Here is a 14,488-nt window from a genome sequence, read left to right as displayed (position 1 = left end):
CATCCTGTGGACTTGGCCAAGCCAGCATAGCTGCCGCTGCCCAAGGAGGGTGTGCATGGTTGGGATTCCAGATTGCTCAAGGACGGCAGTGTTGGACACTCTGTCCTTCCATGATATTCCAAGGATGCCCCCGAGGCAGTGCAAGTGGAAAACGTTCAGCCTCTTTTCCTGGCAGGCATACAGGGTACGAGACTCGCTGCCGTAAAGGAGGGTGCTGAGGATGCAGGCTCTGTAGAATTGCATTTTGGTGTGGGTGTACAACTTGATGTTATTCCACACTCTCTCGCTGAGTCTGGACAGAGCTGTGGCTGCTTTTCTGATCCTCCTGTTTAGCTCAGACTCCAATGACAGGGTGTCAGTGATGGTGGACCCGAGGTAAACGAACTCGTGGACGACCTCTAACAAATAGTTGTCTATGTTGATTGATGGAGGGTCAGAAACATCTTCAGCAAGTACATCTGTCTTCTTCAGGCTGATGGAAAGCCCGAAGTCCTTGCATGCTTTGGAGAACCGATCCAGCAGTTTCTGAAGCTGGTCTTCTGTGTGTGACACTACAGCAGCGTCATCTGCGAACAGCATATCTCTGATAAGGACCTCCCGCACCTTGGATTTAGCTTTCAGCCTTTCAGGATTAAAGTTTCCCATCAGACCTTATGTGCAAAAAGATGCCCTCTGTTGAAGATCCAAAGGCGTGCTTCAGGAGGAGCGTGAAGAAGATCCTGAACAATGTCGGAGCAAAGACGCATCCTTGTTTGATGCCGCTCCTGATGCTGAAAACATCCAATAACGTGCCATCATATTGGATGGTTCCTCTCAAGTCTTCGTGAAAAGACTGGATCATCTTTAACCATGGCAGAGAGCCTATCTTGTGGAGCAGTTTGAACAGTCCATCCCTGCTGACCAAGTCAAAGGCCTTGGTCAGGTCGATGAAGGCAATATAGAACGGCTTCCTCTGCTCCCTGCACTTCTCCTGCAGCTGCCTCAGAGAGAAGACCATGTCGACGGTAGATCTCTCTGAGCGGAATCCGCACTGTGATTTGGGATACACCCTCTCAGCAATCTTCTGGAGTCTGCCGAGGATGACGCAAGCGAACAGTTTACTAGTGATGCTTAGGAGGGAGATTCCACGGTAATTGTTGCAGTCCCTTCTGTCTCCTTTGTTCTTATACAAGGTTATGATGTTAGCGTCACACACATCCTGCGGAACCTCTCCCTCTCTCCAGCACAGGCACAGTAGCTCATGTAGGGGTTCCAGGAGAGCGTCTGTAGCACACTTGATTACCTCTGGTGGTATACCATCCTGGCCCGGGGCCTTTCCTACTGCAATGCTGTCGATGGCTTTCTTCAGTTCATCCACAGTTGGTTCCTGGTCCAGTTCGTCCATTGCTGGTAGGAGCTCGACAGCACTGAGGGCTGTATCAGCCACAACGTTCTCGCGTGAGTACAGATCGGAGTAGTGCTCGACCCAGTGCTCCATCTGTTTGGCTTTGTCAGCGATGACTTCACCAGATTTGGATTTCAGAGGTGCCATCTTGTTCTGGGTGGGTCCTAATGCCTTCTTGATGCTCTCGTACATTCCCCTGAGATTACCAGAGTCAGCACTGGTCTGGATGCTGCTGCATAGCTCGAGCCAGTAGTTGTTGGCACAGTGCCTGGCCGTCTGCTGTACTGTTTTTCTGGCTGCTCTGAGTGCTTGCAGGGTACTCTGGCTCGGCGAGCTTTTGTACTCCAGGAGTGCAGCGTGCCTCTTTTCGATGACTGAAATCGTCTCATCAGAGTTAGCTTTGAGCCAGTCATTTGTGTTTCTGGCTCTTCTTCCAAACACTGACCAGGCTGTGTTGTAAATTGTATCCCTGAGATGCTGCCATCTGGATGTCACATAGGCACCCCCAGGGCTGCTGCGCAGATTCTCCTCGAGGGTCTCTGAACTTTTCGGCTCTCTCTGAGTTTGCTGTCTTTCTGGCATCAATACGGGGCCTTCCAGGTGGTTTAGAGTGGTATAGCTTCTTGCGAATCACCTTGAGTTTGGAGCAAATTAGAGAGTGATCTGTATCGCAGTCAGCACTATGATAGCTGTGTGTCAGAAGGACGTTTTTGAGGTTATCACATCTAGCGATGACCACGTCTAGTTGATGCCAGTGTTTTGAGCGTGGGTATCTCCATGACACTCTGTGCTGTGGCTAGGTTTGGAAAAATGTGTTTGTGATGCAGATTGTGGTATGTGCAAAGTTCAAGAAAACACTGTCCATTTTCATTCATTTTTCCGCACACCAAAGTGGCCTAAGCAGGAAGGCCATGAGTCATGATCGGCTCCACCTCTCGCAATGAAGTCACCCAAAACGTACAGTTGTTCGCAAGCAGGTATTTGCACTATGGCAGCACTAAGCACGTCATAGACTTGTCTTTTACTTCCAGTGCGGCATACAGGGTTGGGGCGTAAGCGCTGATCAGGTGGACAGGACCAGCGCAAGTTTGAAGTATGACCTGAAGGAGTCTTTCTGATCCGCTCATGACTAATTAATAAGAACATAAGAATGGCCATACTGGGTCAGACCAAAGGTCCATCCAGCCCAGCATCCCATCTGCCGACGGTGGCCAATGCCAGGTGCCCCAGAGAAGGAGAACAGAAGACAATGATCAAGTGATTTATCTCCTGCCATCCATCTCTTGCCCTTGTTCTGAAGGCTAGGGGCACCATACTTTATCCCTGGCTAATAGCCATTTATGGACCTAACCTGCAAAAATTTATCAAGCTCTTTTTTAAACCCTAATAGAGTCCTGGCCTTCACAGCCTCCTCGGGCAAGGAGTTCCACAGGTTGACTGTGCGCTGTGTGAAGAAAAATTTCCTTTTATTAGTTTTGAACCTACTACCCATCAATTTCATTTGGTGTCCCCTAGTTCTTGTATTATGGGAAAAGGTAAATAATTTTTCTATATTCACTTTCTCCACACCATTCATGATTTTATATACCTCTATCATATCGCCCCTCAATCGCCTCTTTTCCAAACTGAAAAGTCCCAGTCTCTCTAGCCTCTCCCCATATGGGACCCGTTCCAAGCCCCTAATCATCTTAGTTGCCCTTTTCTGAACCTTTTCTAATGCCAATATATCTTTTTTGAGGTGACGAGACCACATCTGCATGCAGTACTCAAGATGTGGGCGTACCATAGTTTTATATAGGGGAAGTATGATATCTTTTGTCTTATTATCGATCCCTTTTTTAATAATTCCTAACATCCTATTTGCCTTACTAACTGCCGCTGCACACTGCGTGGATGTCTTCAGAGAACTATCCACTATAAACTCCAAGATCCCTTTCCTGATCTGTCATAGCTAAATTTGACCCCATCATGTAGTACGTGTAATTTGGGTTATTTTTTCCAACATGCATTACCTTATACTTACCCACATTAAATTTCATTTGCCATTTTGCTGCCCAATCACTCAGTTTGCTGAGATCTTTTTGTAGTTCTTCACAATCCCTTTTGGTTTTGACTGTCCTGAACAACTTGGTGTCATCTGCAAACTTGGCCACCTCACTGCTTACCTCATTTTCTAGATCATTGATGAACAAGTTGAACAGGATCGGTCCCAGGACTGACCCCTGGGGAACACCACTAGTTACCCTCCTCCATTGTGAAAATTTACCATTTATTCCCACCCTTTGTTTTCTGTCTTTTAACCAATTCCCGATCCATGAAAGGATCTTTCCTCTTATCCCATGACCACCTAATTTACATAAAAGCCTTTGGTGTGGGACCGTGTCAAAGGCTTTCTGGAAATCTAGGTATATTATGTCCACTGGGTGCCCCTTGTCCGCATGTTTATTAACCCCTTCAAAGAATTCTAATAGATTAGTTAGACACGACTTCCCTCTGCAGAAACCATGCTGACTTTTGCCCAACAATTCGTGCTCTTCTACGTGCCTTGCAATTTTATTCTTTACTAGTGTTTCTACTAATTTGCCTGGTACTGATGTTAAACTTATCGGTCTATAATTGCCAGGGTCTCCTCTAGAGCCTTTTTAAAATATTGGCGTTATATTGGCCGTCTTCCAGTCATTCGGTACCAAAGTGGATTTAAAGGATAGGTTACAAACCACTGTTAATAACTCCGCAATTTCACATTTGAGTTCTTTCAGAACCCTTGGGTGAATGCCGTCTGGTCCTGGAGACTTGTTACTATTCAGCTTATCAATTAACTCCAAAACCTCCTCTAATGTCACTTCAATCTGAGTGAGTTCCTCAGATTTGTCACCTAAAAAGGCTGGCTCAAATTTAGGAACCTCTGTAACATCCTCAGCCGTGAAGACTGAAGCAAAGAAATCATTTAATCGCTCCACAATGGCACTGTCTTCCTTGATCGCTCCTTTTATATCTTTATCGTCCAAGGGCCCCACTGCTTTTTTAGCGGGCTTCCTGCTTCTAATGTATGTAAAAAACATTTTACTATCGTTTTTTGAATTTTTGGCTAGCTGTTCCTCAAAATCTTTTTTGGCTTTTCTTACTACATTATGACACTTAATTTGGGAGTGTTTATGTTCCTTTCTATTTTCCTCACTAGGATTTGACTTCCACTTTTTAAAAGCTGCCCTTTTCTCTCTCACTGCCTTTTTAACATGGCTGTTTAGCCATGGTGGTTCTTTGTTAGGTCTCTTACTGTGTTTTTTTATTTGGGGTATACATTTAAGTTGGGCCTCTAGTATGGTGTCTTTAAACAGTTTCCATGCAGCTTCCAGGGATTTTAGTTTAATTACTCTACCTTTTAGTTTCTGTTTAACTAGCTTCCTCATTTTAGTGTAATTCCCCTTTTTGAAATTAAATGCCAGAGTGTTTGACCGCTGCGGTGTTCTTCCCAACACAGGAATATTAAAAGTTATTATATTGTGGTCACTATTTCCAAGCGGTCCAGTAACAGTTACCTCTTGGACCAGATCCTGTGTTCCAGTCAAGACTAGATCGAGAATCGACTCTCCCCTTGTGGGTTCCTGTACTAGCTGCTCCAAGAAGCAGTCATTTAAGGCATCAAGAAATTTAATCTCTGAATCCCGTCCTGAGGTGACATGCACCCAATCAATATGGGGATAATTGAAATCTCCTATTATTACTGTGTTTTTTATTTTGATAGCCTCTCTAATCTCCCTTAACATTTCAGCATCACTATCACTGTCCTGGTTAGGTGGTCGGTAATATATTCCTAATGCCATATTCATATTAGAGAAATGAATTGTTATCCATAATGATTCTATGGAACATTTTGATTCCTTTAGGATTTTTACTTCATTTGATTCTATATTATCCTTCACATATAGTACCACTCCGCCACCTGCACGACCTGTTCTGTCTTTCCGATATAATTTATATCCCGGTATGATAGTGTCCCACTGATTGTCCTCATTCCACCATGTTTCTGAGATGCCTATTATGTCAACTTCCTCCTTTGATATGAGGTACTCCAGTTCACCCATCTTATTAGACAGACTCCTAGCATTAGTGTAAAAGCACGTTAAAAAACTACCACTATTTATATGTCCGCCTTTCACAGACGCGTTGGATTTTTTTATATGAGATTGTTTCACATCTGATCTTGCCCATATATTATTTCCCACGTTCCCTATCTGACTAACTTCTAGGGAATCCCTATCTATGGAGCCTCGTGTAAGAGAAGTCTCCGTCCGATCCAGGTGCTCCCCCGCACCAATCGGCTTTCCCCCACCTCTTAGTTTAAAAACTAATTCCGCCATTTGTAGAAGGGTGTTTCTGATGGCGAAGCCAACCCTATGCTCCCTGGGTTCTTCTTGGGCTTTACCGTGCCAGAAAAAGGTGTAGTCCTTTTCCTTTAGAGATCCCGAATCTGCGAGTCGCATCTCTTGCAGAGCAGCAATGTCAACTTGGAGCCTCTTCAGTTCCTCATCAATGACAGCGGTCTTTCGGGTATCGCTGATGTCCTGAAGATCTTCAGTCAAACTGGTCAGCATGGTCCGCACATTCCAGCAAGCAAGCATAAAACTTTGATGGTTTCCTTTTCTTGTTGATTTTGTTATTGGTTTGCCTGGCGCTCAAATTTCAGTCTCTTGTCAGGTTTCGGAACCTTAAGCCTCACGCACCCAGTGAGGCAGGTGAACTGTGGCAGGACAGTACCCTTCTGGCTGGGGGCTGCCCAGCTTGAGGTGGGCGGTGACTGTCCAGTGAGATGCAAAGATATCTCCCACCGTTGAACGTAACCCCTGACTCTCATTCTCTACGTCAATCGACCAAGAGCTTATAACCGGTATATGTTACCTCCCGTGTTGGTTCAACGCTGTTAGCGATGCTGGAGTACCTCTCCAGGCGCGAGCCTGGGCAATTTGTTGGGACCCTGGGCTGCCCAGACACCAGTGTTCCCCTCTCAGCTTTACTGATGTAGTCCAAAGGAGAGCGTAACCTCTACGTCTGGTACCAGCTCAGCTGCAGGAGTTGCCGGGTCAATGCCAGAAGTTGGCACAGAACCACCTTAGGACTCCCCTCCGGATTTTCTGTCAGGGTTTACTCCCTTAGCCTTGCTCCTTCCCAGGATAACCCACAAGGCAGTGGGGCAGTATCAGAGGGGTAACAAAAAAAAACAAACAAGAAGTCCTGTGGCACCTTACAGACTAAAAGATTTTTTGGAAAAAACAAACAAGCAGTTTGTTTTGTTAGAATACAGACTAACACAGCTACCTCTCTGTTACTATTCAACATGGAAGGCGCAGATTTTTTGGAGCATAAGCTTTTGCGGGTGTCTGATGAAGCGTGTTTTTTTTTGCAGCATAAGCTTTTGTGGGCAAAGACCCACTTCGTCAGATGCCCACAAAAGCTTATGCTGCAAAAAGTGTCAGTCTGTAAGGTGCCACAGGCCTTCTCATTATTTTTGTGTATAGAAGCCCTATTTCACAATAGCTATTTTGGAATAGCTATTCCAGAATTGCTTCCTGTGAAATAGGTTATGCCTATACAGCAACCCTAAGTCTGCTACGAAGACATGCCTTCAAATATACCCATACTTATGCCATGCTTGTTTATGCCTGATAGGAATCTCCAAAAATCCCAGTGTATTACCAGATACATTTTTACTCTACTGCATATAAGGTCTGCAAGAAACAGACATCTGTACCAAAGAGACGCAAAAGATAACTGTTTGCACTTCCATACCCAGTACACTGCAAGCTTCATAAGCGTCAACAGAATATGCATCTTATTTTCTGACAAACTCTACAAATGAGGAACCGAGGTTATACTAGCTTGACTAGTAAGTTTTCCCCAGTAAAACTTAGCATGAAAATAAAGCATCTCGACAATTTAATAAACTTGGATCACTGCTAGCTACATTCTTATATTTGGTGCACAACACACCTTAATTCAACTTAATTCAACCACATTAGCAGTCAGAAAAATAGAGCAGTTTACATTTTTGCTTCAGAGCCAAAACTCCCAGTCATTGTTGGAAGTGTCATTGGACAAGTCAAGTTAAGTAGTACTTATGCTAAAATAACTGGTGTCTTCCTGGTCCCTGATTGCTAATAAGACTTATAGCTGTGGTACAGGACAAAGGTGATGTTTTGTTTAGACAACGTGCTGAACGAAAGGACATTACACAGATAAGAGAAAGTTTAGTACAATGAAAACACAAAACGTCCTGCCAAGAAATCCCTGCACTGCTAAGAAATGAACGGCATGGACAGCACATACCATTAGTGGTAATAGAAAAAGGTTGCTGTAGCTCGGGCTGAAAAATGTGTGTAATCTGAAGTTTGCACATGGTAGCATGTTGGGTACATAAGACAACACTAAATGTTGAATGGATGGCTCCAGATTGTACCTCAAAATGTGAAGAGAAATTTTTGACCCACTCAAGCCCCAAGATAAGGTATATATTTTCTGTGTAGTTGTCATTAGTTGCTTTTGTACCAATTGTAACAAAAATGCTTCTGGTTCAAATAAAGTTAGAAAATTAGAACAATTCCATCCCTTGTGGTAGAACCACCAGTGTAAATGTAAGTATACATTACTAGTTTCATAAAGTTTTAACTTTATCCTTGGTTTAAGCATACAGCATAATGGGATTCTAGCTAAGTTTGGTTGAGAAGTCTCTGATGTGGCAATGGACCTAAACTATAATGCTTGTAAGTTTGAAAGGAGATACATTGTACGCTCTGCAAGTAGAAGAGGGAATCAACTCTAAGTGGGCATGATGAATCATCTGTTCACCTTGAATGTTCTGAGGGCCTGCAACTCCTCTGGCAGACCCATCCTAACGAACCAGGGCCCAAACAATCCTGATCTAAGACCACAGTCTTAGAGCAGGATTCTCTATTTTATTCCATTCATGGGCAGACTAAATTTTGTTATGTGCACCACCAGTAGAAACATTTTCTGCCAGCTGTAGGTGCTCTGCTAATCAGCTGGGCAGCACCTGAAACTCTCCTGGGTGGCTGCCCAAGCCACAGGAAACATTACTTGGGAGACCACTCCAAAACAGGCTATATAGGCTCCTTAGGAAAGGCATCGCTGTAATCTGCACAAACACTACTGTATCATGCTACATGCTCCCTAGTGTACAGCCCCCTTAACACCCCAGCATAGGCTCTTTCACAATGCTTTTCTAGTAACAAGCAGCAACACCCTCCAGGCACTGTTACCCACCACAACAGCATGTGGAGTTCAGCACACAGCTAGACTGAATGAATGCTCCCAGAGCCACTGGCAAATCACACCAGCCAATTTCTCCCAGCTTTCCTGCTTTGCAGTCCAGAGCTGTACCATCTTGCCGTAGTCCAAAGCCTGAACAGTATATGTTTATTACCAAGTCCACGCCCTAATCAATGTGAACACAACATACACAAGCCTTTGTAAACTAGGATGAGATTTCCCAAGCACTTTAAAGCACACTGTTTTTAAGTAAAATATACCTACTGAGTAGACTGGCCCCAAGCTGGAGAGAGAAGCCTGTGTATTAAGAATTGCAACATCTAGGCTATGTCTACAGTGGCACAAAACTTCGAAATGGCCATTTTGAAGATTACTAATGAGGTGCTGAAACACAGTGATTATAAGTGGTAAGCTTAACAGTTGCCTAAGAAAATTAAAGGTGAGCAATCCCCGCTCCCAACTCTCATGGTCTCCTACAATTGAGCCAGAGTTAAGCAGTTGCCATTGAGTGATGCTTGTGCAACTGTCACTGAACTGTAAAATCTCTTTTTACTGTAATCCCCTCTGCTAATTAATGGTCATTGAGCACTCTCCTGGGAGTGGTTTGACTCCCCCCCGCCCCACTAGCACAGGTATATTTTTACTAACAACCACACAGCAAACTCGTAATTTAAACACATTAATACTCTGCATATTTTGTTTTCAGCAAATCATGACATTTTGCATAGCACACTTTGTATGAAATATTAATAAATATATGACAAACAAATATGGGGGTACCACGATGCTGTGTCACACCTTGCCAGGTTTCCTAGCTCCTTGGTAGTTCTGATAGACAGTCCCACAGTATGTACCTATTCCTGCCCCAACCTGTGCTGACACCTTTATTATCCTTACAGTGGAGGAAAAATAAGCAACCTTAACCAAATCTCTTAACTATAATTGCAGCCATCACTTCCAATCATAAAAAAGGACAAAGACTGAGGTGTTCAATTTACTCTTTCAATTTCATTTATTATTTTAGGTACCTCTACCATATATTCCCTCTTATTAAAGTAGTCGCTGAACAGTCCTAATATTTTCACTCTTTCCCTTCATTTCATCCTTCTTCATAGTATGGACCTTTTCTATTTCCCCTATGTGTAACTTTCACATTTGGTCTGTTTGCTCGTGACCTCACAACTCATGAGAATTCACCAGACAAGAGATGATTATATGGCATAATACCAGCCTTTTACCACAATAAGGCTGGCTGCAACCCTGTCCCATTTCTAACTCATGAGTATACCGCTTCATATGTCAGGCCACATGCCTGCCTCTCTTGCGAGGAACTCAGCAAATCCTTCCACTCCTAGACCAGGCCCTAGTCTAGAACACCCAGTATATCAACAATGTTTATACATTAAACCTGACCGGGTTCAGCCCACACTGAAGTTTAATACCTGTAGGGCATACAGTAACTAAACCATCTGCTTTAAATTGAAGCGTTTGTTTCACAGCAGAAAGAAAACTTCCAGGATTTTAAAACACACATATCTTAACCAAAATGCTTGCCATCCTCTTATGGGTTCAAGTTCTAATAAAAGATGTCAGACAATCACTGATTAATCATGATCACTACAGCAAGTGTAAATAAATAGAAATGTTACATCAAACCACATCAGAGAAGTAACTTCACAGCTTGATTGCAACTAACACCCAGAAACCCTCCCCCTAATGTTGTCATGTTTGTTTATGGAAAGAAACAAAGAAAACTCATTGACCCATAGGTTTAATTGATCAACTAAATACATATGTAACCAAGTCACTGACAGAAAATATCTGCAAGGATTAATCTCCGATAATTAGCTATTGGGAAATACCATTAACTTAATACATCCAACATCTGCCCCTCAGTCACAACCCCCTAGAAAAGGGTGTGCATTTGCTTTTGCAGGTTGGCTAGGAGATTATAATATATTCACAGTTCATAGTTCTAACAGTGTTCTTAACACTTTTCATTTGCTAAAGGGTGGCTTATGTTGAGCTACTGTACTGCCTTCCAATGCAGTCTTCTATTGAACTCATATATTCATGAAATAAGACAGCAAAAGTGTAGCACTTTAAAGACTAACAAAATGATTTATTCAGTGATAAGCATTCATGGGTTAAAGTGCTACATTTCTTCTGCTTTGTTGGAGTACAGACTAACACAGCTACCTCTCTGTTACTATTCAACATGCAGGTCAGTACATCTGTTTTAATACAGTCTTGCTGAAAGTAATGTAACTGTACCAAGAAAATTCATAAGGAAAATGTCCAACTTATAAATATTGACAGTCATTATTTGTATTACAGGAGCACACAAAGGTCAAGGCCTCAATGTTAGGTATGATTTTAACTAGTTCACACCTGTAAAAGTGCAAAAATCCCACGTAGGGCTGCTGCAAAACTTTCCGTTAAAATTATTAAAATAGTTTAACTCTGGAATACAGTACAAAAACAACTTTCTAAACACCAAATGGCAGAGCCTCTCTCCCTATCATTTTCAGCACAGATCAAGTCAAATCTCTTCAACGTGCAGAAGTCATCAGTAAAAATATGCAAAACCACCAACCCACATCCACATTACATAAACCGTTACGCTTTCTCGCCTTCTGTTTCGGACCTGCAACTTGTTACAAAGCACTGTGTGCGGCTCCAGCAGGAAACAGCAGAAGCGCCTTCCAAGAAAGAACCAGGGGAAATCGAAAGAGTCAAGCAGCGGAGAACACCATGCAGAGAGCAACCTACCAATGTGACAGGGCGGAAGATGTAGAGATGTTTCCCTTTTCTCCTTTCTAAGGACCAGGACGCACCGCACAAACACCAGGAAGTTGCAATTATAATAGCCGCGGCAGAAGAGCAATAGTTTAAATCCAGCCCCCCTCCCTCCGCCACACACACGCCCCTCGGCGCATTTTTGCTCCAGGAAGTTGCCTGTAGCAGATCACACAAAGCTGAAGGGTCGGATTCGCTTTCAATACCACTCCCGACCCGACCCGACCCGACCCGGCCCTTCCCCCCCCACCCCCACGTATCGCAACATGACCCAGGAACTCACCGTGACCAATCCATCCCTACCCGACAGCCACACCACAACCGGCCTGGGAACGGCTAGAAACCCACGAGCCTCCCCGCCTGGCAGACTGGAGAAGGGGCGGGGGGGGCCACTACACAAGCACCTGCCCATCCACAGTGGGCGACCGTGGTCCCTAAGAAAGCGAGCGCAAGAGATCTGGGGTTTCAGTCGCGACGCGGGTTCCTCCCCCTCCAGCGCTATCGCGACACAGCAGCCGGCAGGGACGTGCGGGGAGCGGGGACACTTACCCGGTGTGCAGTGCAGGGGTGAGGTCGGCGAGGGGACGGGCGAGGAGGGGGAGGCCGGCGGCTGCAGCTCCTTGGGGGTGCTGGGGCAGGGGGACGGGGCGGCGGGCGGCAGCATGAGGTAGCGGTCGGGCTGCGGCAGGCAGCGCAGGCAGAAGGAGTGGAGGCAGGGTAGCAGCTTGGGCCGCCGGCTCTGGATGTGCTGCCCGCACACGCCGCAGGTGTCCAACAGGTTGAGCGGGGCCGCCTCCCCGCCGCGCTCGGCAGGGCCCTGGCGGCTCTCAGCCTCGTTCTCCCCGCTCAGCGCCGCCGCGGCCCCCGCCCGATCCGCCGGCCAGGCCCCCGCCGCCACCGACACCGTCGCCTCCATTGTCCTTGCTCCGCCCGGCGCCTTCCGCCCGGGGGGTGCGGGGAAGGCGACTCCTCCACTGGCCGCCCCCCCACCCGACACCGCCGGCCGCGCGCCCCCAGCCCCCACTACCCAGGCCGCGCCGGCAAAGCGCGGACCCAGCCCCCTCCGCGGTGTTTGTTATCCTAGGCAGCAGCACCCGCGCGCCACGGCCAACGGCTAGCCGAGCTCCGCCCCCTCCTACGAGAAAGGGGGAGCTGCGCCATAGCCACGCCCCCTTATTGCACGTAGGTTCCTCCCACTGGCTCATCCCTTTCTCCCCGCCCGCCGCACTCGAGAGACCCCGCCCACCCCGTACTGCTCCGCCCCCATCCGTCCCTCCGGCCCTCCCGTTGCGCCCGGATACCCGCACTTCCCCCGTCCCGTCTCCTGCCTCCCAGTGCTCCTCCCCCTTCAGCCTTCTTGCGGGCGACCCACTGGCCGGCCCGCGCCCATCACCTCGCCCCTCCCAGAATGAAGTTCCCTCTCGGGTCATTACACTTGGTCTGGGAGAAGAGGGAGTTTCTCCTGTCTCCCTTCCCCTCGTAGGCTTCCCAAAGCTGGCACCCATCCCGCCCGGAAGCCGAGCCCACCCCAGCCACGTGCAAACACTGCCCTGCAACTCTCACGGGATCTAGAGAGAGAAGGCATCTCCATGCACTTGCTAACCCTGCACGGCTCACGCTCGTGTGTGAGCTAACCTTGTTATCCCCACCCTTGCTCTGGCTTATTTATACCTGGCCCTGCAGATTTCCAGGACCAGCATCTGATGAAGTGAGTCTGTGCTCACGAAAGCTCATGCTCAAAACTTTTCTGTTAGGCTATAAGGTGCCACAGGACCCTTCGTTGCTCGTGCGTCTGGCCCCCTCTCTCGCCCAGGCACGCGGCACTTCTCTGTTATGGGACAGATAACACTGTTGCATTTTCAACCGTTTTGATCTGATATTACTTCAGCTGTACAAGTGGGACCACTGCAGCGTTTTTAGCTGGAGGCAGAAATTTTTAACGTTAGGTATCCCCAATGTTATTAGTGTGATAATGCTAAGCTTTAGACCAACGTTAAAAAAATATTGTTTTCTGACGATTGACAAATCCACAGGAAACCCAGCCATACTGGTCAATTACCAAAGAGGTGGTTACCCTAATCTCCTTTCCTCCCACTGTTTTCAAACAAGCTCTTTCCTCCGCCTGTCCTCACAATACTTGCTGGTTCTCCAGGTTCATAAGCCGTGGCCAGCATGAGTGAGATGGAGACCACCAGCGTGAAAAATCAAGGTATTATAGGTGCCTACGAGGGGGTAGCGCTGTTAGTCTCCAGCTTCACTAAGAGCAAGCAGTCCCGTAGCACTTTGGAGATTAACAACTTTATTAGGTCGTGAGCTGTCCTGGGTGAGAACTGCTTCTTCACTCCAGTGCCTGAAGAAGAGGGTCTTGCCCACAAAAGCTCATGACCTAATAAAATTTTTTTGTCCCTCAGGCGCTACAGGACTGCTTGTTATTAGGTACCTATGTAAGACACAGTCCTGAATATCAGGACATGGGGTCACCCTTCTTGAGTGTTGTGATGTACAAGCAACCTGCCAAATCATCAGGGATGAGGACCGTTCCCAAACAGATACAAGGGAATCAACACTCAGTTTAGGTGGCTCCCAATTAACTCAAGCACCTAGCCACAGGGACTGTCTCTTTCGCTGTGACTCTCTATTTAAAAACAACAAAAAAAAACCACCTTGTATTTTGTAGAACTTGTGCTAATGAAAACGTCCTACGGCTTTTCTGTATGTCTCTTTATGACTTTTACCCTAGGGCTAAACCGCAAACATTTTATACGCTGGCACAAGCATCTGGGGCGTTTCCAGACTAGCCTTTACAGATGTGCCAACTATTTGAAGTTAATTAGAAATCAATTAACTCAAAGTGGAAGGAAAAAAGCCTCCACTGTAATGCATTGAGCGCTAACCTAATTATCTCTCTCCTCCCCACTCCCTCCCCAACCACAAAAGACACTGCCTCCGCATAGGGACATAATTAATCAGCCGAATGGGCACAAGAAGAGTATTAATGTAAAAAGCTTTTAATGATGTAAG

General features: G+C 46.1%; 1 protein-coding gene across 3 annotated transcripts in view; it reads right to left on the bottom strand.

Annotated features, from left to right (window-relative positions):
- Window positions 1-12,428, bottom strand: part of TRIM24 (tripartite motif containing 24) — a 120,716-nt gene extending 108,288 nt beyond the window's left edge. For all 3 annotated transcript variants that reach the window (XM_074983816.1, XM_074983815.1, XM_074983817.1), the window contains exon 1: window positions 12,017-12,428. In XM_074983816.1, the coding sequence (XP_074839917.1) occupies window positions 12,017-12,383 (367 nt within the window). In that variant the 5' untranslated portion in view covers window positions 12,384-12,428. The remainder of the gene's footprint in view (window positions 1-12,016) is intronic.
- Window positions 12,429-14,488: the final 2,060 nt, after the last annotated feature.

Source organism: Carettochelys insculpta, chromosome 1, assembly GCF_033958435.1.
Source record: "Carettochelys insculpta isolate YL-2023 chromosome 1, ASM3395843v1, whole genome shotgun sequence".
Taxonomy (NCBI): Eukaryota; Metazoa; Chordata; order Testudines; family Carettochelyidae; genus Carettochelys; species Carettochelys insculpta.
The sequence above is the reverse complement of the archived record's forward strand: the minus strand, read 5'-3'. Positions and strand labels throughout refer to the sequence as shown.